Raw genomic sequence first — 24,156 nt, 5'->3', positions numbered from 1 at the left:
GCTCATGGAGCTACTAGCTAGGGAAGCGTGGATCTTCAGGAAGCTTTCCTCTGAACTGGCAGACACTGAAAGTTGTTTGTTACATGAGCTGTTTGCACACAGTGCTTTCAGCAAATAAAATTCACCGTGTGTCCTGTGTGCCATGATGGAAATGATGTTTATCTTTGTTAGGCTGCATGCATTTGTTATTTATTTGGTAGATTTGTCTGCTAGATATCAGCACTTCTTCCATTAAAGGTGAGAAACTGCTAATGATTTTTTAGATCTCCATATCAGTTCTGCTTTTTTTTTTACAATTGTGGAATATTGTAAGAAAATAGACTAAAAGAGAAATAATCTCCATAAAGATACACTTGTCATAGCTGTAAGGTAATGTATAAAATGCGCAGCTAGCAGCCTCACTCTGTGCTGCACTCATGCTGCATATAGAATGAAATGTGATGTGTTTCAGACTGTGGAAATGACTGCCAAGTTCGCAGTGATTTACCTGGTAGACTGATAGAACCCCAGATCCCTCTCTACTGCACTGAGTACTCTTCCTCACTCTGGGAAGGTAATTTTTAAGGGGTAAATGCTCTCGCTCTCGCTCTCTCTCTCTCTCTCTCTCTCTCTCTCTCTCTCTCTCTCTCTCTCTCTCTCTCTCTCTCTCTGGTTTTGGGATTTTAACCCCATGAGTACTTTGAGCTGCATATTTTATTTGGATCATCTCAGTAGGTAGAATTACTTCTCTTACTGTATGAGTGGAAGCTTTCTCTTCTGTAGCAAGTGCAACTGTGGCTTCCTTGAGCTCCTTGAGTTCTCCATAACCATTTTAGTACTGGGACATTGATGGGCAATTAACTATACAGCAGGAGATGAAGTAGCCATCCTATCCCAGTTTCATCCCCAGTCCTCAGCCCTTACACTGGACAGCTCCATTTCTTCTCTATTGTGGGTATACACTCACTTCCTTAGAACTGGAACCAGTGCACTTTTCCAGTTCCATGGCTTTCTCTGCATTAGCCATATGGTTTTGCTGTAGACTTCCGTTCCGCTTATGCTTACATGTCTGGCTCCTACTGTTCTGTGTCTTTTGTGTTTTGCACAGAATCAAGCTTGGCATCTAGCAGCAGCTTTAGAGTTACTAGTCTGATTCTCTGACAAACCCCGAATGAGAAAATCGTCTCTTCCCTTGTCTTTTTGAAAATTAAATCTATAGGATGTGAGTGAGAGATTGTATGTTTTCTGTTAGTCTTACTTTATAGTCTGTTGATTTCCAGATGGTTACAACATGAGAAGGAACTATATTATTTTCATATATAAGACATTTTTAGGAACATACCTGAGCTGTCATAATGAAGGATTTCTACTTAAATATTACATTAATATTCTAAAATAATGCACACATGCTTATAGATTATCAGGGTTTCTTTTTTCGATTTAAATCAGGTAACAAGAAAAATAGGTATTTATTAGGGCTTATTGCATATAACATATGTTAATATGTTAGAAGGAATCATTCAAACTTGTCATCTGTATGCAGATCACAAATAGAATTGCATACATTAAAGCTGGTAATGTTTATGTCTAGATTTTTATGCTCATTTGTGGCGCGGAGTGGTTCTTACTAACTAGCATGCACCAGTTCTGTTAAGACACAAGCGTGTTCTCTGTGCTGGTGGGGACTGGTGTCATCCTCTAGTTATGACAGTGTTGTTTGCTTTCTTGCAGTAGATATCAAGAAAACATACGATCCAATCCAGGCTGATAAAGTACAAGTTTCTCAGTATTTGGTATATTTTCTAAGACATTCTCATATGTTTACTAGAATGAGGGAACTTGGTTTTGCGTTATAAAAAGATAAAAGGTTCCTTTTTCTGTGCTACGGTATGGCTTTTATATTAGAGCAGGTCATAGAACCAAATCCTGTTTGTAGAGGCTTTCCAAAAGACTGCTAATGCTGAACTGGTTTCTGTCTTGGTTTTACTACACTTCTTGGTTTTGTATGTTTCGAAGGCCCATGGAAATGTAAATTCACAAATAGTTTTAGAAAGAAATGCTCCTTAAACAGTCACTGTGGGTGGAGAATCGCTTAGAGATGTGTAGTGGGTGAGATTTAGTATTCTTAATGCTGTATGTGGGGTTTTCAGTCTTGTATTTCATTGCTGTGACTTGATGCCGATCTAGTTAAGTAATGTGAGTGGTTAATATTTTGATTTCCCCCTTGTCTGTCTGTCTAGCCTCTAGAGTTGGGAAAATTCTGACACACAGTAAAGGCTCTTTCTGCTTTATCTTGTACTTTGCTTTCATTTTTACCAAAAGACAAAACCACATACATTTAAAGTTGCACGCTATGGTATATGCCTGTTCTCTCAGCAACTTGGGGAAGCCGAAGCAGGGAGATCGAAAATTAGCAAGGACAGCCTGGACTTCATAATGAAATCCTGTCTCAAAAAATGAAGAAAAGAATTTTTATAAGACAGAAAAGAGCACAGTTAAGTAATAATAGAATAGCAAATGGGTTGGTGATTTCAAAGTGATTTTTAAAAAACTTTTATTGATTCTTTGTGCATTTCACATAATGCATTCCAATCCCACTTATCTTGTCCCCTCTAATCCACCCTCTTGCAACCTCCTCCCAAAACAAAATTTAAAAAAAAAATCAAACAGAACAAGAAAAAAGAATTTTGTTGTGGAAGCTGTAGTGTAAACCCATTGTCTTCATCGTTATTCTGGGATTGACCTGAAACTGCAGACTAGCTTGTGACAGAGATCTGCCTGCCTCTGCCTCTCTAATGCTGGGATTGAAGGTGTGTGCTATCAAACCTCACTTCTTTTTTTTTTAAAGTTGAGACAAAGAAGGCTGCCTAGTCATGCTGTGTTGAACAACCCTGTAGAGAAATTGACTGATGTTCTTGTAGTAGTAGTTTCTTGTCCACCACAAAACCACAAATACCATACAAAGACTTCTTATTAATTATGAAAGCTGCTCAGCCTTAGCTTAGGCTAGTCCCACTAGCTCTTATAACTTAAATTAGCCCATTTATACCAATCTATGGTCTGTTGTGTGACTTATTACCTCATCTCTCTGTCATTAACCATGCTGCTCCCTCCACATCTGGCTGGCAACTTAGCCTTCTTCCCAGAGTTCTCTCTCTGTCCAGAAGTCCTGCCTATACCTTCTGCCTTGCTATTGGCCATTCATCTTTTTATTACACAAATCACAGCAATACATTTACACACAGTGAACAAATATCCCACATTTCCCCCTTTTTGTCTAAATAAAGGGAAAGGTTTTAACTCTAATAGTACAATTATATAAATAAGAACAATTATGTAGTAAGAATTAACATTTACAATGTCCATTCCATTTGTATTTGTCAAATTTGGAAAAATTTCTCTATTATCTATCTTATCTTGATGAGTCCAAAGTTTATACCTAAACCATTTTCTATGATAACTTGTAGTACCATCCTAAAAGTACCTTTTTAGACCTAGAAATATCTTCTTAGATAAGTAACTTAAGATTTTATGTTCTCAACCTATAAACTTTACATATTTTTGTAAGTTTTTTCTTTATTTGGTAACAAGAAAAACTTTATAACTATCTAGTCTTCAATCCCCATCAGAGACCCGAGAAGGATAAAGTATTACCTGAGTAAACAGGAAGTGCAGAGCAAACAACTTCTAAAACTATTGAAATGACAGACAGCTGGTTGCCTGGACAGTCACCCAAGGTTCCGCTACAACATTGGGGCATCCATCTTTGGCCTACAGGCCTAGAATATCTGACAGACTTTTGTGAGGCAAAAAAAAATTTGAAGGACTGTCCTACCTTGTCTTTGTAAAGTTCGGCACTCGCCTTCTTTTGTGTCCTGCTTATCCAGTTTAGACAAAATATTATCATCAGTCAGGGTAAGGACAGTTTATTGCCCAGTGGCTAACTTTGCCACAATAAAAACAAACTCTATATGCCCAGCATTCTTTTTTAAAGTAAATTGGTGCTGCCAGGAGCAGACATGTCTTACTGTCATGAAAAGTCTTAGATTATTAAAACATCTTAAGTGCTATTATTCTGAGGTCTCTGAAGTGTTTGAAGACATTCTGTCTATCTAAAATATATGTTTGACCTTGAAAATATACAGATTGTTAGATAACTGACTACTAACCTGTATTTCTTTATTATCCTCAATAATAAAGGACTAAACCTTTACATTACATTTTTAAATGAGCAGCATAGGTACAATACCTAAACAAAAGTAGAAACATATACAGTATAGCAAAATAACCTTAAATTTGTATCAGTATACAAAACTTTATACTAAGCTGGGCAGTGGTGGCGCACACCTTTAATTAATCCCAGCACTCAGGAGGCAGAGGCAGGCAGACATCTGTGAGTTCAAGGCCAGCCTGGTCTATAAGAGCTAGTTCCATGACAGGCTTCAAAGCTACAGAGAAACCCTGTCTCAAAAACAAACAAACATAAAAACCCATACTAATATAAAATATTTTAGACTTGTAGTTGTTTTTATTTTAAAAGTAGATTCAATAACCTACTCTTTATCTTATCATTTTATATCCCTCTTTTTCTTTTCAGAACGAGATCCCTGAATTCAATCTTCTTTGTTTAGTTTCCTTTCTGACTATGACCAATACCAACTTGCAACCAATCCATCTAAACATTGATAAACATCCAAAATCCACCGAACAACATAAAAACCACCCACCCTAGCTCTTGGGAATGTTGACATTGTGTTTTCTCGACTGCTTCCTGTTGTCTTGGTGAGGGCATCTCTAAGGGACCCTGAAAAAAACTGAAATAATGGTCAAGTTCTGGGAGAGCTACCTGTATTGTTTGTTGTCTAGTCTCTATATAATGGAAAAGTGTTGGGCTTCTCTGAAGTCCTGGCTGGAGTAGTCTGTGAAGCTTGACCATCTCAGCTAGCAGCTTTGAAGTTGTTCTGAATGCAGAATTATAAGGAAACTACAATAGAGGCACTCTGAGAGGCTGGATCACCTGGGTCACTCTCTTCATTGGTGTCTGTTTTCTTTCTTTTTTTCTGAAAACATGCAAACTTTTGAATGTATATGTATGAATATCACGAGTATGGAATGTGTAGGTAAAGATGATTTTTTTTTGTTTTGTTTTATGTTTGAGCAGGTAAAAGGTATCTGTTAACTTTAGAAGTTTATTTGAACTGTATAACCAAACCTCTGTCCATGCCCAGTGAAAGGATGACATGTAATAATAAGTCATGAGGACTCTCTTTAGCCAACAAATTTGTCATGTCTCATCCAGTCTCAGAGATGTTCCCATAGTAGAGGGACCAGCATAAAACTCACTGGTCCTGTAGTCAAGATTATTAGGAGGTGTCCCCCCAATCATATCTGATCTTCATTAATTTGGGGTGCAAACATGTTTGACTGCAATGAGAGTCCTCCTGGCTGCGTTCTCACCAGTTGCTCACATCAGCTAAAAGCAGTCTCTTACCTCTTCTTAGGACAAAAGTCCCTTCACAGATCCCTACCCTAGACTTCAGTGAAACCTTATTACTTCCTGTCACTTTAGGAGTGGCCTTCAACACAGGAATTTAAAGAGGTTACAGGTAGTCAACATGACCTGGTTTTTAACATCTGTGCCCATTTTATCATGAAGAATTTAATTTTTCAAAAAGGCTTCTACCTTTTTTTGCATGAATATTCATATCCTCAATCTTTTATATTAAAATTTTAATGACAAATTTCTAAAAGTATAGAAAATATTTATAATACACAATTTATTTGTTTGCTTATTTTTTTGTTTGTTCGGTTTTTGTTTTTTCGGTCTTTTTTTGGTGGGGCACAGTTTCTCTGTGTAGCTTTAGAGCCTATCCTAGAGCTTACTCTGTAGACCAAGGTGGCCTTAAACTCCTCACAGAGATCCACCTGCCTCTGCCCCCGGAGTGCTGGGGTTAAAGGCGTTCGCTACCACTACCTGGCCAATACACCTTTTTAAAGGATGTTTTCAATAACTAGGAAAAAATGTGTTTCTGTTCTAAGATTGGCATTGGTAGTAAGACTCAAAACTATAAATAACAAGTATAAACAGTTGAAATACTGAATATTGAAGTAATACTGAAAGCAGACTAATTCTAAATGTATTTTCCTTTTGTAACTCTGACTTAATTTTTGTATTGCAGCTACTAATACACTAATACTAATACACTACTCTAAAAAACACCAGAGGAAATAAACTGCCTTTATGTGGGGTTTAGTGCCTGCTGGCCATGGGTGATGAGAAGGCTGTAATTAAGGACAGCTGGGGGCCTCTACCTTTGCTGCTGCACTGACCATGTGAATAGGTCCCAGAATAGCACAGACATCAAATCACAACAGAAGGAACCTTGAGGTGGCAGCATATCTCCACTATCCTGGAGGCTTTTTTACATCTTCACAGCAGCTCGTGGAAGCGCCCAATTACCTGGCATCCACTTACCATGACTTGCACTGCTGGTGCAAAGGAAGTCGTCCCTCTGTGTCCTCACAGGTCACCATTAATGACTACTACATGGCTGCTGTAAAGGAAGTCGTCCCTCTGTCCTCGTAGATCACCAGTAATTGCAATTTGAATTTGTCTTTTTAAATTTGTTGTCTGTCTATTGTAAATTATCTAGAGCCTTTTGTGAGATTTATTTTTATTCTTATTTATGTATATATGTGTACCTTGTATGTACAGGTACTTGTGGAGGCCAGAAGAGGGAATTGGATCCTCAGGAGCTGGGCCTGGGAATTAATTAAATTAAAGAATATTAATTAATTGATAATTAATTAAAGGAGATTTTGGGCCACCCGATGTGGTGCTAGGAACTGAACTAGGGTCCTGGAAGAGCAACAAGCACTCTTCACTGTGCAGCCTCCCTCACCCCCTGTTGCTTAAAATGTTTTCTGTTTAGGTCTGAATACCTAAGATTGCAAACATTAATTGCAAAAGGAAATTGACAGCCAAGGCTATGTCTTGTCAGCACTTGTCTAGCTGTGTAACACCATGAGTTCAGTTCCTAGCACCACATGGAAAGGGGGAAAGGTTGAACCTACCCCAACATATCCACTCAAATATGAAGTAAGAGTAGGAAGATATTTATAGGAGCTAGATAGTATGAGGATTTTTCTCCTTAAAACACAAAATACCAAGGTTCAGTCAAACTAGCAAGCCTGGCTTGCCAACTGTTTCTCACTAGACCCGAAGAGCTAGAGCTGTGCCTTGAGAATGCTTAAGCGTATCGTTTTTTTCCTCCCACACACCCTGTAAGAAGATGCTAAAAGCTTTCCATTCACATACTGGACTTCTTTGGCTGATTCTGGACTGAGGTTAAAAAGAGAAACTCAAATTGGTTGCTGGCTAAAGAATCTCCTTGGGATTTCTACAACAGTGATGTTGAGTTCAAATTGAATTAAGTTGGCATTTAGAGCTCTGTTGTCCCAGGGGTTCCCTACTCATTTCTTTTATCTTTATCTTTGTAACACATATAAAATACAGGTTTTATAGTTTCCCTTTAAAAATATTTTTAAAATTACTTTTCTGACATTAATGGGGTTTGAATCTAGGGCCCTCTTCATACTAGGCAAGTGCTCTACCACAGATAACAGCCACAGCTCTCTTTTTATTTTGAGATGGGGGTCTAAGTTACTTAGGCTGGCCTTGAACTTGCAATCTTCCTGCCTCTCGAATAGCTGGGATTGCAGGCTTTGTAGCCCCAGGACTGACTTTTAATTTAAGGTAGTTGAAATGTAGAATAGTTGTTATATAAAGTATCTCATAAGGTCTGTAACTTTGAATTCAGATATTTGTATGTTTTCCTGTTGACGAGTCTGTTATTTTGGAAGAACATCTTCTTTGAGGCTATAAACTACCAGTTAGTCCTCTATCTTCCTTGATGGAATCCATCTAGAATCTTCAGACTCAGGTCACCCCACTTAATTTCTTCATGGAATCTGTCTAGAATTCACAAAATCTTAGGAATAGGCTTCAAGTGACAGATGACCTAGCCACACACTTTGTAAAAAGAGTTCAGAAACTTCAAGGATACTGATTCTCATAATAATAGCCTCTCAGTGCAGAGCTGAAACCTTTTCAGGGAATAATGTCAACAGGTCGTGCTTAAGTGAATTTTGTTGTTTTAGTTTTGTTTTTTTTCTTTCACTTTTCATTTTTTTTTATTAAAAATTTCCGCCTCCTCCCCGCCTCCCTTTTCCTTCCCCCTCTCTCCATTCCCCTCCCCCTCCCTCTCCAGTCCAAAGAGCAGTCAGGGTTCCCTGCCCTGTGGCCAGTCCAAGGTCCTCCCCCCTCCATCCAGGTCTAGGATGGTGAGCATCCAAACAGGTTAGGCTCCCGCAAAGCCAGTACATGAAGTAGGATCAAAACCCAGTGCCATTGTCCTTGGCTTCTCAGCAGCCCTCATTGTCCACCATGTTCAGAGAGTCCGGTTATATCATGCTTTTTCAGTCCCAGTCCAGCTGGCCTTGGTGAGCTCCCGTTAGATCAGCCCCACTGTCTCAGTGGGTGGGTGCCCCCCTCGCGGTCTTGACTTCCTTGCTCATGTTCTCCCTCCTTCTGCTCCTCATTCAAGATAGTTTATATAGCCCTGGCTGGCCTGGAACTCACAGAGATCCACCTGCCTCTGCCTCCAGAGTGCTGGCATTAAAGGCATGTGCTTCCACCACCTGGCTATGAGGGTATTTTTTTTTTTGGTTTTTTTATTTAGAGGTCTTCCTGGCTGAAAACTCAGTTTGATTCCAGATTTAGCACCTATTTGGGGTATCTGAGAAGAGATACTGACCAAGAGTAGCCAGGAAGTTGTTCTGCAAGTAGTTGAAGGGGGCTTACTTGAAGAAGGCAAAGTGCCCATCTGTCTGGGGATTCAGCAGCAGTGTGGGAAGAAAGCAGAATAAAACTTGCTGTCTATGTTCATTTCCTTCTTCCTAGGGCTGTACTTCTAGGCAGCTTTTATTATGAAGAAGCCCAACATTTCTGGGCTGCTCATTCTAATGGTATGGGCTCACTATTGGAGTATGTAGTTCTTTGTTACAATCTGAGGAGTGCTGGCATGCTTAGAACCAATGAGCTCCTTGCCACAGATACTTTTTTCTCGGCCACACCAGTCTGTTTCTGAAGATCAGTCTGTGAGTCTGAGCTTTTAGTCAATGGAAAATAAGGAATGCAGAATGAGAATGATGTCACCCTTCCTGAATTTGGTCTGCCTCTCTCTGTTATCTCCCTGCTCCCTAGCTTCTTCATCTGCTCTAAGGTGGTAATAGTAGTTTCAAACCCAGACACTTACTCTGTTAGTCAGTTGATATACACACACTGTGTAAAAAGAGTTCAGAAACTTCAAGGATGCTGATCCTCATAATTATACTACTTAAAAGTTAGGGCTCAGAAACAAAATGCACTTATTTCTAGGGAATGATGCCCATATTGATTTTCTGTCTTTTCATTTGTTTGGATTCTCATCTAAGTATCCGTGTCTCAAAGAGCTTAAAGCGTTCCGTCATAGCAGATTAATCATGTCTCTGTTGATAATAATGTAATAAAGCTCCGATTTTGTTTATTGTGTTTACCTAGGAGTTTTGACTTAATGGCTGGTGTAGTATTGTATTTGTATCAGGGAAACACAAATCTATTTTAACCAAATAATAGGTCCAAATGAGATAGACTTTGATAAAATAGAGCGAGAATTGAAATACTCAAATACTCATTTATAGGCAGTGAGTAAATAATCATGGTACAGCCACACAATAGAAATACTGTATAGCCATTACAAAGAATAAGACAGACTTTTCTATGATAACATTAGAAAGAAAAAGTCAAATCGCAGAAGGCTATAATGCGGTCCTATTGGTGTGACAGAAGCAGCAACTAGACGGATTCTAGGAAGAGCAAACACACCGTCATGGACACAGGAAAGCTCCAAGAACCCTTGAGCAGCTGTGCCTGTGACTCCTCTGGGCATGCTGGCCTGCAGAGGAGCACAAGCATGGTTTCCTCACTGCTTGCAGTTTTGGAGAGATTATGTTAATCTGTACATTTAAAGCGGTTCTACCCTGAAGAGAATGATTCATATAAAGAAACTGATAATTTGAGACCAGTTAAAATTGAGAAAATACTTAATATTTTCACATTAGAAGCCATACTTAAAGAAAGGCATGGCTTTTATAGATCAAAAAAGTTGAATTTTTAGGCTTTGTGTTTGTTTATATTTATATGCAGCTTTTCTAAGACAGAGTTTAAAAGTAAGACAGTATCTAGACTCATAGATTGATAGAAATATGGTTGCAAAACTGAGGACACACTTAACAGTCTTGCCACTAACAGAAATACTTAGCCTTACTCTGTCCCCTGCTGGGGTACTTGTGTAGTAATAGGGGAGAGGTGCTGGTTCTCTGTAAACTGTGTAGTAATGGGGAGAAAAGTTAGATGTTCATTTGAAGGAAGAAAGTGAAGTCCTAGTTTATAGGCAACATAGGTGTAACCACAAGCTAGTTACTTTGGGAAGGAGACAGGCTAAAGGCATTTTCTTCAGTGGGGCACTATTTTAACAACAGCAAAAATCAGGGTGTAGCACAAATTCTAATTGGTCTTAATAATAAAAACATGGAAACAGATATTAGGAGATGAAAGGTGAAATATCAGAGAAGCAGTGTGGCCACCCAGTAGAGAGTTCTTACCTCCACCAGTGCTCAGACCAAAGGGATGATCCTGTCTCTACAAATCCTCAGACTAAATGCTATCTCTACAAAACCTCAAACTACATCTGAGCTCCTGTCTCCTCCTATCTTATATTCCTCTCTCCCCTTGTTTTGTCTAAAATAAGGATCACCCCTTCAGTCTGAGGATTCAGTAGAGGTCAAAGGTCTCTCTAGTGGCTGGGTTTTTATTATTAAGACCAATTGGAATTCGTATTTCATCAGGGTGCATGAAAACTGTTTTGAATTTGAGAAATTTACAAGACACAGTAACCAATTATATTAACCTTGATTGTTGCAGTTTTATAGGAACATCCAAAAAAGCGGGATATTGACATCAACATTGGATTATGAGATCTATTTTGTTGGGTTTGATAGTAACTTGGAAGTCTGAAAGAATTTGCTTTTAGAATACTTTTGGAGGTAGGGAAGAGATGTAGTCAAGAGAGATGACAGAAGTTCATGGAACAATGTCATTTTAACTAGTGACTATTAAAATATAGGAAATGAATGCATTGGTGTTTAATAATTTCTCTAAACTTGTTTTTAGTGAAGAAGTTTCGTATTTGTATGTTGAAAAATTATGGAACTATTTTACAGAATCATTTTGTAGTTGAAACTGTAGAGCAAGAATCTGGAGGAAGAACTTAAATAGCATCCTATATTGTGAAGTATATGGAGCTAAGAGAGGCCGTGCCTGGAAGAAATAAGGCAGTAGATGACAAAATGGGTAGCCTTCATTGTCTTGAACTAACTCTTCCTAGTAGTCTTCTAATGTACTAAAGTACTAGGTCTTCCTGGGAATGCACATGCATGTAAGGATGCACACGTGTGTATACACGCGCACGCACACATACACAAACAAACTCTTTCTGACTTTGGTAGCTCTTAACACTAAGAAATTTGACCAGTATTAAATCTGCCTGGAGTCCTGACAACAGTGAGTTTCCTGGAGCCAGGAAATGTCCTGGACAGACCAAAACAAGTTGGTCACCATTGCTTGAGAAATTACAGGGGATTTATATCAGCCACAATGAATTTTCATCTTAAAGAAAATAAAAGCCCTGTATATGCATTATGAATTAGATGACTCTCTAGTGACTTACACCAGAGCTTCATAGCTATGGCTTCAGTCTTCCCTGGAAAATACATCGAATACCACACTGCCCATGGTTAAATGTCAGGGGTCATGACCATCTTAGTTTGAGTTCCTGTTGCTAAACATAGCCTGACAAATGCAACATAGGTGAGAAAGGGGTTCATTTAGCTCACAGTTCCAGGGTACAGTCCATCATTGTGAAGTCAGGGTGGTGGGAGTTTGAAACAGCAGCTGGTCACATCAACACTGCAGACGGAATGCATGCATGCCTGTGCTCAGCTCATTCTCCTTGCACCAGTCCAGGTGTCAGCTGATGAAAATGATGCTATCCACATTCAAAGCATATCATAAAATGACACCGTAACATGCGGGAGCTTTATAAATTCAATAACCTTAGCCCCCAGTTCTGTCCATCGCCACTTTGGCTCTGCTTCCTTCTCTAATGGTTCTTTCCAAACTGGACACTGGCATTTTTTCTCTGTCTTCCTGAGTCAAGGTACCAGTGTTAGCAATTTGTAAAACTTTTGAAATTCCTTAACTATTTTTTCACAGTTTATATCAGGCATCCTCTTATTTTTTTAACCTGATCAATTACAGAGCCTCCTCATTTATCTGAGCTTCATAACTGTTTCAACTATTTGTAAACTAAGCATATTACCACTTTCAAAATATAATTTTACTCAAAGAATTTTTTAAAAATCTGAGAAGTCAGCCTGGTCTACAGAGCTAGTTCCAGGACAGGCTCCAAAGCCACAGAGAAACCCTGTCTCGAAACAAACAAACAAAAAAAAAATCTGAGAAGTAGGAAGTTGATTTTTTTTACATTTTGACTGTTTGCATAAACATTTAAAATAAGTGTATATATTGTTATTTAGAAATTTGTTCATTTTTGGAAATGGGAAGTATTGAGTCAACTATGAGCAAATAAAGTTGAGTAAAGAGCATTATAAAAAAGGAAAATCGAGGGGCTGGAGAGATGGCTCAGAGGTTAAGAGCATTGCCTGCTCTTCCAAAGGTCCTGAGTTCAATTCCCAGCAACCACATGGTGGCTCACAACCATCTGTAATGGGGTCTGGTGCCCTCTTCTGGCCTGCAGGCATACACACAGAATATTGCACAATAAATAAATAAATAAATAAATAAATAAATAAATAAATAAATAAATAAATAAATAAATAATTTTTTTTTAAAAAAAAAGGAAAATCGAGCCGGTTGTGGTGGCGCACGCCGGTAGGATTTGCTGAAGGAGGCAGAGGCAGTAGGATCACGAGTTCGAGGCCAGATTGTGCCTCCTTAGGCCACGCCCTTGAGCCGAGCTCTGACCACACCCTCTCCCCTTCCCAGTGAAGCCCCTCCACCCAGCCTGACTTATAAACCCGTATAGTTTTCTGTTATTTTTTTTTGTTTGCTTGTTTGTTTGTTTTTCGAGACAGGGTTTCTCTGTGGCTTTGGAGCCTGTCCTGGAACTAGCTCTGTAGACCAGGCTGGTCTCGAACTCACAGAGATCCGCCTACCTCTGCCTTCCGAGTGCTGGCGATGGTGTTATTTATTTTTTTAATATGAAATAAAGCCTTTTGATTTATACTGAAAAAAAACAAAAAAGGAAAATCGTTTTTGCTCATAGTCAATTAAATTACCACCTTTTCCACAAAATATTAAATGTCAGGTTTGCCAAATAACAGCTTGCTAGCTTACTGAGCAGTCTTCCATAGTAGGACTGTCTCTGGAGGAAGCTTCCCGATTCAGAAGCTGTGTATAGTGGGCAGCCAATGGAACAGTGGAGTTTTGCCTTACTGCTAGAAGTCATAAGGAATGGTGAAGTGTGCTGTCTTTTTGGATTCCACTAGAGTGTCTTCAAATAGCTCTTCATGGATGCCGCTCAGTCTTTTCCATCAAAGTTTGAAAGTCAGGTCTTTATGTGTCCAGTTATTGGGACTGACTTTAAATTAGCATAACAAGAATGGTTCATGCTGGAAAGGAAGGAAGGAAGGAAGGAAGGAAGGAAGGAAGGAAGGAAGGAAGGAAGGAAGGAAGGAACGAAGGAAGGAAGGAACGAAGGAAGGAACGAAGGAAGGAAGGAACGAACACAGGACTTGCGGGAGAGCTTGATTATTGAAGCCCTTGAGGCTCAGTGGGGACATGGATGAGGTTGTTAGCCTCATGCTGCTATAAACTGATCTGGGGGATGTTTAAAGACACATCTTGTAACTCTTGTGACTGGAAGATCCAGATGGCATGTTGCCAGCGTCTGGCAAGGACCCCTTGCTTCATCATGGCAGGAATGAGTGAGTGAATGTGTGACAGAGAAGTGAAGCAGACCAGGAGGAGAGGGCAAGGTCACACGGGAAGAGGACAAGAGAGCAAGCCAAAGCAGGACTTGCTTCGCAAAAGCTCCTTTTTGTGAAATCAGCCCAGTGCCTCCAGAGCCCTAACTCACTTCCTGGAGAAAAGCAGTACCCTCACTTGAAGGCCCTAGCACCTGGCTACACTTATGAGTGACATGAGTTTTGATGTGGACAGACCAGAATAAAGCCATTGCAGATAACACTGGAAAGGGAATTATAAACCGAGTGGGGACCAAGGCCATCTTGAAACCAAAACCTGAAGAGATGACGAGCTCTTCTTTCTCCTTTCCAGTCTACTCCTTTACACCTGGCAGCAGGCTACAACAGAGTTCGGATAGTTCAGCTGCTTCTCCAGCATGGTGCTGATGTTCATGCAAAAGACAAAGGGTAGGTGCAGCCATTTGTTGCCTTTTAAGGATTTCATGGATGGATGATTATGCTGTTTTCATCTTTTGATAGTCTGAAGGTTTTAACTCATTAAGAATGTTCAGCTGGGGTTGGAAAGAGAAAGCTCAGTAGTTAAGAGCACTGGCTAGGTTTCATTCCTAGCACACACAGGGTTGCTCACACCTATGTCTAACTCCTGTTCCACAGGATTCAGTGCCCTCTTTTAGCATCTGTGGACACCCGGTACATAAACATGCAGATACCATACACATAGAATAATAATAAATTGAAAAATAATGTTCTTTGACTTGATGTCAGATGTTATTTTATGTATATACTATAGACTTCCCACAACCATTTGTTACACCAATTTAATTTTATTGCGATTTTATTTAAAATTATTTTTCACAATTATAGTCAGTTTTATCTCTTAAACTGCATTTCAGAGCGATTTAAAAGTACTGAAAATTGTGATTATCTAGCATAGTAGCTATTAAGAGAATTTCCTCTTATTAATAAACTGTACTAATGAGTAATTTTTTTTAAGCTGGATTTTCCTTTGATCCACTTAAACTAATTCAATCTGGATGCTCTTGATAAACATTGGTACAGGAAGTAATGTTGACTGAGGTTTCTGTCCCGCCCGGTTCCCGCAGTCGTTAAGTCCCAAAGAAATCACACAGAGGTCTACATTAATTATAAACTGTTTGGCCTAGTAAAGTAATGGCTAGGAACAAAGTGTCATTTTTTATGAATTGATAAATATTGGAAGATTACCGGTTTCCTTCTAGTTTCAAACAACCTATGAACATTTGCTTTCTGTCCTATATGAAAAGCTAACATTTCTCATTATCTGGCCTTAAGATGCCAAGGATAATTGACTCTACCCAGGTGAGGCAGATGATGTTAAACTTCTGTGATTGACAACATAAAGAACAAATGCCCTAGAGAGAGACTTCTTTCATTCAGCTCACATTCATGTCAGAAAGCATAGAAATGAACTCAGTACTTGAGACAGTTACAAGGAGGAGAATCCATCCATTTCAGGTCAGCCCCTTCCCATGCTGTCTTTTTCTTGCTTGTCAAGTTTATGCCTCCTGTGAATCATGTGTCCTGAAAGAGTGGGGCACAAGTGCCCAGTGCCCCTGTACACCTGTTTCCTCGTGCATATCTAAAAACAGATGGGTGTACAATAGGCAGCCATTGAGAAGCACACACCAGAAAAGAGTGGCTTCTAAACTCAATCAGAAAGGGCAATCTGATAGGGAAGCTTTAATAATTTGGATATTTCTTATTCTGAAAAGTATCACGACAGTGGACTAAAGTAGGACTATTAGTTCCCTGCCAGTAACCATGCTGATACTTGTTTATTAGTGCCTTAGTCTTTCCTTTAATTCTTCTGATTGGGAGTTTTCGTTATTTTTATGAATTGTGCATAAAGACCACAGATAGATAATAAAGGTGTGATATAAGCTGTGCTTTGAGTTCTTTCCATAAATTCTTAAAATGCTTTTTAAAAATAGTTTATTAGATTGGTTTTAGCAGTTCACAATCGGATGATTGTTTGGAATTTTAGTGTTTCAATTTCCTCTTTTCATCTAGCGGACTTGTACCTCTTCACAATGCATGCTCGTATGGACACTATGAGGTCACAGAGCTGCTCCTGAAGGTAAGAAAGATCCAAAGATTGAACAGTATTGGCCTGCCTCTTGTTTTTATAGGTTGTTTATATTTTGTGGATTTTTTTTAACAAGTATTATTCTTAGGACAATAAGATAAAATATAAAAAATATTTCCATTGCTTAGAAACTTTGAAAATTCAACTTAAACTTTTTAAAAAGTGTACTTAAAACTCTTACATTCCAAAAGTTATAGCTGAAATTTTCAGTGAAATTCATTTTCTGAGTTTGCTTCCCTGATAGAAATGGTTACTAATGTCGGGCTTTTCCTAATTCAGCATGGAGCCTGTGTTAATGCTATGGATCTGTGGCAGTTCACTCCACTACATGAAGCTGCTTCCAAGAACCGTGTAGAAGTCTGTTCTTTGTTACTTAGCCATGGTGCAGATCCTACCTTGGTCAACTGCCATGGCAAAAGTGCTATTGATATGGCTCCAACTCCTGAGCTCCGGGAAAGACTGACTTGTAAGTGTTTATGTCCTAAGCCTAATCTTGCTAGCATAAGTGAGACTGTCTTAGTTCTGCTTCATTACCAGGCTGTGTTTTAACCAATGTCCTCCCCTTCTTACATGTGGACTAGTTCATCATATTCATTTCTAATCATATGCTTTGCTTCATGTATTCCACAAGAGTCTTAATACATACAAGTATGTTACACATACTTATAAACATATGAACAACACACATATATACTCCATACATACATGTTTGCAGGCATGTTTTTTTAAGCCCAATTCTAATTAATTTGTCAAGGTCCCTGGTTTGGTTTGGTTTGGTTTGGTTTGGTTTGGTTTGGTTTGGTTTGGTTTGGTCTGGTCTGGTCTGGTCTGGTCTGGTCTGGTCTGGTTTGGTTTGGTTTGGTTTGGTTTTGCTTTGGGTTTTTTGGGATTGTGTTTTCTGTTTGCTAATTTACTTTCTTTAGTTTATGTGATGGCTCATATTTATCCTTATGTCGTCATTGTCCTTTTCTTCTGCTCTCAACCCTTTTACAAATTAGGAGTCTTATTAGAAGTGTAGACAGTCTGCTTTATTAGGTTGTCTTATTCTATTGTAGACCTTAACATTTACCTAGATTTGTATGCTTTTTACAGGGAGCAGTTTCTTAGCTGTTTGAAACCTTCTCAATAGCAGTTCTTATTAAATAAGATTCTACCGGGATCTACTGAATGCTTTGTAGTTGGCATTCAGATTACAGAATTTAAAGAAAATTATACAGGAGGCTGGAGAGGTGGCTCAGTGGTTAAGAGTGCTTGCAGTGCATTCATGAAGAACTGAATGTTGGTCCTCCTCACATAACAAGCCAGTCACTTTTCACATGTGTCTGTAATCCCCAGATGTAAGGGAAAGAGACAGGACAATCTCCAGCTTTCTGACTGCCAGCCTAGGCATGGGGAGGGCTACCGTGAGCTCTAGCTCTGGGTTCATGGAAGAACCCCTTCCTCAGAGGATCAGGACACCTTCACCTGGCCTCCATACATACTTAGGTATACATACACCACACACACAGCCCAAAGAAGAAATTATACAGGAAAAAAATAATGCTTACACCATGCCATTATTATTCATAACAACCACATTATTCTGCATATTTATCCCCTTTCTTGATTTTATTTATTCTTTTTGGAAAACCAAATAAATGAGGTAGTTTGAATTTTATTCTTGATATATATTTAGAAAGGCAAACTTTTAGACATTTTATAAAGATGAAAAATAAGAGGTTTCCATGTTAGTGTTAGTAGTAGATTTAGCATCTTTTAAACTGTATATCTTTGATGTTCTCAAAGCAAACACCTGAACTGGGCAGGGTGGAAGGTCCAGGCATTCAGAGTGTTTCCTACTCATGCAGAGGACCCAGATTTGGTTCTCAGCACCCATGTGGGACTGTTCACAACTGTGGAGTGGCTCACAATCACTAGGACTTCAGCTCCAGGGGATCCAATATCTCTGGTCCCCATGAGCATCCCATACATGGACGCAAACACACATAATCAAAAATAATAAAAATAAAACTTTAAAATTAAAATCTTTTTATTGTTTTTTGTTATTTTTTTTTTCAAGACAGGGTTTCTCTGTAGCTTTGGAGCCCGTCCTGGAACTAGCTCTTGTAGAGCAGGCTGGCCTCAAACTCACAGAGATCCACCTGCCTCTGCCTCCCAAGTGCTGGGATTAAAGGCGTGTGCCACCACTGCCTGACAAAAAATTCTTATTTAGCCTTTTGCATTTAAAATTTTAGAATTACATAGTTGGTAGACATTCTACTTCCTGGGTTATTGCTTTTTAATCATAACTATTCCTCAATAAAATATTTTAAATTTCAAAACCAATATGGTCAGAGATCTTATGATTTTTCTAACAGCAAAGATAAGGACTATTTTGTGTAGGAAATAGCATGCCTTTACTTGTATTACTGTGCCACAACTCTTGCTTTCCTTAGTACTCCAGTGTTAATATTTACATTTTCCATAAATTTGCTATTTTCTTTTGCACCACAATTTCTCACTATATGATAGGAAAATGCCAAACTGCCCTTTTCATGTTGCTGTTTGTAGAATGCTTTTCATTAAAGACAGTGTCACTTGCCTTCAGCTTCAGTTTCTCCACTGCCTATTCTAGCAAAGCTCTACAGTTTGCTTGCTCCCATTTCTGAATGCATCTGCTCCTTTGTAGTTGCCAGGATCCTGCCCTTTACATATCTACCTGTGATTCCCTAACTTTATTATCCCCTACTTATAGTATTGAAATCACAACATCTAATTTTGCTATTGATATTTGCTGGTTTACTTTATCGTCTCAGTTATATTACCTTGTGTTTTGTTCCAAAAATTTTAAAGTCTCATATTGAGAAATTTACAAATGTTAAAGAACCATGAATAGGGCTGCAAGATGATTCAGCCAGTAAGAGTACTTACCCCACAAACCTGATGATGTGTGTTTGATTCCTCAGAACAGACTTTGGACAAAGAAAATCAACTCCTAAAAGTTGTCCTCTGATTGCTATACATATCCTGTGGCGTGCATGAGCACAAACACACACTTTTTCAAAAAAGAAATGTTAAATAAAAGGTCATCTAGAAAATGGTTTATTTTCTGAACTAACCACAACTTATTAATAACAACTAACATTTATTGAGAGCCTACTATGCGCCAAACTTTGCTACGTGATAAGACAGTGAAGGATAAACATGGCAGGGGTTCTAGGCTGACCACAACTGCTGTGACCCTAAATGAAAGCATTCAGGGAAGGCAAATATATTGGAGGACGTGTCCAAAGCGTCTAAACCGAGGCCTTCAAGAGTGACTGATGGTCCATAAGGCACGCAGTGTATTTGAACAGGTGTCTGTGTACATTCCTCTGTCTTTAGAGAGGGAAATGTGGTGGGGCCCTCACAGGAAAGAAGAAACAGCACAGTATCATGCAGATGCATAGGTTCAGACGTTAGAACAGCTGAAGTGGTTGTGTATTGGTGCCAGACTTCATTCACAGAATGCTTTTCAGCTTTGTTAATAAAATAAAACCAAATTTGTAAAATAGAAAATAAAAATCTAAAATTATTCTTATGTAGTTATTGTTCTTTGAAAAATTTCTAATTCTGGCAGGTCTCAAACATTTCAATTCTCTGTCAAGACATAAGTACTGTTAATATTTTGACTATTCCTCTAAATATCATTTTCTGTTCTGTGACTTGCATTTCATTCTGATGGCAGCAAGAGTAGCAAGAACAATATGGTGTAAGAAGTAGGCCCCCGGGGTGGGATGGGGGTAAGGGGAGATGGGGAGAGAAAACTTTTTTTTTCTTTTTCTCAATAAAAAATTAAAAAAAAAAAAAAGAAGAAGTAGGCCCCTCCTGTCTTCCTTGACAGACTATAAAGGTCTGTGTTATGTGGGAGAGCTGCAGAGCACACCAGTGTGTATGCACTAGTGATTCGGCTGCTGAAGTGCATGCCTTAGTGTGTGACTCCCCATCAGCTCTGAGAGTATAAAAGGTTCCTTTCGGAGTATTTAGAGTTCAAAACTTTTTCTTAACCTGTACTGCATTCCTTATATTTTTATGATTTTATACCGCTATTTTAAGTAAAATCGAGATGAATGCAAAGTTAATTATTTCCCTACTTACAATTTTGAGGGGTTTTGTTTATCTGTTTTTGTATTTGTGTGTGTACTGGCCTTTTGAGACATTCTCACACAACTGGTCTCAAATGCTTTGCAGGCCAGTCTAGCCTTGAATTTGTAATCTTCATGCCTCAGCCTTCCAAGTGCAAACCTACAGGATTGCAAATTATAATTTCCAGCATTGATTATAACTTATAAAATTGTCGTTTTTATTTAATAGCCATTTTTATTTAATAACTGTTATTTTATTGGCAGATGAGTTTAAAGGCCATTCTTTACTGCAAGCAGCCAGAGAAGCAGACCTGGCGAAAGTTAAGAAAACACTTGCTTTGGAAATCATCAATTTCAAGCAGCCACAGTCTCATGAAACAGCACTGGTAAGATGGCACTACCCATAGGTCCCTAGGTCAGTAACGGTGGTGCAGCGTTAAATAATGCTTTTCACTTCGAAAACCTGAAAGTGGCTTGCTCTCTGAAATGCCAGCAATTTGCATTTTAATGTTGGTTGCACTGATTTTTTACTTTGGTTCGGTCATGATTCTTTGTGAGTGAGGGACTAGATATTTGCTCAGCCATGAATAGACTTGTTTTATCTCTTGTGTTCACACAAGCTTATTGTGACAAATTACTTTTGTACTTAGTGCTTTCATTATAATGCAAAGTGTGATCTGATAGAATCTTCTCTTTAGAAGTATTCTTACTAGATAAATATTAAATCTGTTTTCTCTAGAATTAATAGGGTTTCATAGATATATGTGTTTTCCTTTGGTGTAATTGCATTCAAATAACAGAGTATGTTCATATAAGGAAATGTTCCATCTGATCTCTCTGTTCCTGACTGTATAAATTACCTTTAAAACTATCCTTTTTTTTCCTCCTCCTACTCTTTCAGAAAGATACACTTATTTTTGTGTTATTAAACACATTAAGGCACAGGCGTTAGTCTGGTTCGTGTCGGCCCCCAGCTTCAGAATTTAAGCATATGCGGTTTTTATAGCATAGACTGGTAAATATGCTTCATTTAACTTCCTTAAACCTGTGTGGCTCAGAAAGACCATTTAGTCCATTTTGCTGAAAACCATTAAAAGATTAGCCAAACTGAAATGGGCCAACTTAAATTGAAAACCATCAAACCCAGTTCAAATAACTTCAGTCTACAGATTCTAGGCCAGGACACCAAGAGCCACAGAGTATAATCCCCAGCACCATGAGGGGCTTGTCCTGCTGTTCTAGGGTAGTCACTCTACTCAACTGTGAGTGGTTTTAGTTTTTAAAATGTTAATACAGTCATCAATGTAAAATGGAGCAAAATAAAAAGGTTATATAGTTACAAGGATAAAATGTGAAGTTTCTGAGAGTATTGCTTCCTTTAAATTGCTTTAAGTTAAGTCACATGTTTTCACCAATGACTGAGCAGATCAGCTTATCCTCCTGTTGGAGTAATGAAGAAACACTGACTTCTGTGGCTGATAGACCAGGGAAGGCCCGAGTCATTTGTATAGATTTCCACAGCTCTGAAAAAGTGTTGTTTGTAACGCCTTCAATACAATATATGCTTAGTAGTATTGTCTGAAGAAAAAGAAATGAAGTATCTTTAATGCTTAATTGAGAATATAATTTTACTTAGTTTGCGCTCCCAATATGTTTAAAGGGAATATTGACCATCTCCATAGAGTAAAATGCATCATTATGTCATGATGTATTTTGAGATTACAATGTTGCAAATAGCTCCCAGCTGCAATTTCATTTAGGAATTCATGTTTAAATAGAAGTTTGCTCTTCTTAAGCTGAATTTTGTTTGTGTTACAGCACTGTGCCGTGGCCTCCTTGCATCCCAAAAGAAAGCAAGTGGCAGAACTGCTACTTAGGAAAGGAGCCAATGTCAACGAAAAGAACAAGGAGTAAGTATAGTTACAAAAGAGCAGACCAACGTTTTCCTTCTCTTTCACTGGACGATTTCATACATGTGTGTAATGTAATTTGGTCCTTTTCAGCCCCACCATTGCCCACTCCACACCTTCCCACTCTGAACCCCTTCTACCCAACAAGTCCCTTCCTAGATTCATGTCTCATTTTTGTCCTGTTTGTTTGGGTTTTGGTTTTCTCTGACTAAGTTTAATTAGGGTTGCTTGAATGAGCATAGGCAACTTAGCAGTGGTTACACCACTAAAGAAAATGACTCCCCTCTGTCAGCAACCATTAGCTATTGATTGTTGTTACAGAAAAAGTTAGAAAATTCTCTTTGCGGGGCTGGAGAGATGGCTCAGCGGTTAAGAGCACTGGCTGCTCTTCCAGAGGTCCTGAGTTCAATTCCCAGCAACCACATGGTGGCTCACAACCATCTGTAGTGAGATCTGGCGCCCTCTTCTGGCGTGCGGGCATACATGGAGGCAGAATGTTGTATACATAATAAATAAATGAAATCTTTTAAAAAACAACAAAAAAATTCTCTTTGCTTTTTCTCCTTTCCATAGTTTCATGACCCCTTTGCATGTCGCAGCTGAAAGAGCTCATAATGACGTCATGGAAGTTCTGCATAAGCACGGAGCAAAGGTACGCCCAGCTCAGCTTGAGGCAGGAAACTATTCTGCTCTCAATACTTGAATCCCCAAGAAATTCCTCCTCTTCAGAAAAGACAGTTTCTGGGTTTTATCTTTAAAGTCACAGGTTGTTCAATGAAGTTGATTTAATTTTTTTTTAACTAAGAAATTGTTTCTTTGTCCTTTCTTCCTGGTCTAGAAAGCAATAGGCAGCTGGCTTGACTGCTGTATTTTGAAATACATTCAGCTTTCCATTTGTTTTAGTTTCTTTCCTCATCCCCATGATTAGACACCTGGCAGAAACAACTCAAAAATGATTTTGCTCATGATCTTAGAAGGGTTAGTTCTAGTGGTCCGTTGGCCCTGTGCACTTGGGCAGAAAGCCATGGTGGTGGAAGCATATGACAGAGGCATGGTGGTCACTTTGTTGAAGGCAGAAAGCAAGATAGGACAGGACCAGGAGTAAGATATCTTAAACGATCCATCCCCAGTATCTATGTCATCCAATCACATCCCATCTTCTCAAACCTTTCAGAATAGTGCCATTGTCTGGGAACCACACCCCTGACATGAGCCTTGATGGGGGGCACTTAATATCAAAACCATGAAAAAGACCCGAGTTCAGTTCCCAGCATCTTCATCAGGCTGTTCACAGCCACCCATCCAGCATCCTCTGTGGGGACCTACACACAGGTGGCATATATCCACACACATATACACATAAGTAAAATAGACACTTTTTAAAACATGGAAATTACATTATTTGGGTTGGGTTGAATTGATTTTTTTTTGTTTGTTTGTTTTCTTTTGTTTTTGTAGTGCCTTGCTCAGCTTACACTTTTATACAGCTCAGAACTACTTGCCCCAGGTGGTACCATGCACAATGGCCTGGGCCCTCTTAAAAAAAAAAAAATTATTAGTCAGGAAAATGCCCCACAAACTTGCCCACAGGCCAGTCTTAACTGAAGGTCTTTCTTCCCAGACGACTCTAACTTTTAACTTGACCCACCCCTAAAAAAACTAACCAGCATATCCACCTATCATAACTTTATAATTAAAAAAATTAAAAAATATTAAAACACAATCTTCAAACGTATTTATAAATGTTTCCTGCTTTGTGTTTAGGTGGGTTTTGGAAGAGCATAAGGAAAGACAAAATTTGACTGTCATATTTTTCAGTGAAAATTAATAAATTAATTTTATAATTTATGAATAATTATAAAATTATTAAATAATAAATAATAAAATTATAAAATTTATTAAAAATAATAAATTTCAGTGTGATTAATAATAG

At 38.6% G+C, this 24,156-nt stretch overlaps 1 protein-coding gene across 1 annotated transcript in view; it reads left to right on the top strand.

Moving 5' to 3' along the window:
* Tnks (tankyrase) overlaps positions 1-24,156 on the top strand; it is a 160,607-nt gene that overhangs the window by 89,851 nt on the left and 46,600 nt on the right. The window contains exons 6-11 of the mRNA XM_075986519.1: positions 14,438-14,532; positions 16,135-16,201; positions 16,490-16,676; positions 20,578-20,699; positions 22,132-22,223; positions 22,797-22,875. Coding sequence (XP_075842634.1) covers positions 14,438-14,532; positions 16,135-16,201; positions 16,490-16,676; positions 20,578-20,699; positions 22,132-22,223; positions 22,797-22,875 — 642 coding nt within the window. The remainder of the gene's footprint in view (positions 1-14,437; positions 14,533-16,134; positions 16,202-16,489; positions 16,677-20,577; positions 20,700-22,131; positions 22,224-22,796; positions 22,876-24,156) is intronic.

This window comes from Microtus pennsylvanicus, chromosome 9, assembly GCF_037038515.1.
Source record: "Microtus pennsylvanicus isolate mMicPen1 chromosome 9, mMicPen1.hap1, whole genome shotgun sequence".
Classification (NCBI taxonomy): Eukaryota; Metazoa; Chordata; class Mammalia; order Rodentia; family Cricetidae; genus Microtus; species Microtus pennsylvanicus.
The sequence above is the reverse complement of the archived record's forward strand: the minus strand, read 5'-3'. Positions and strand labels throughout refer to the sequence as shown.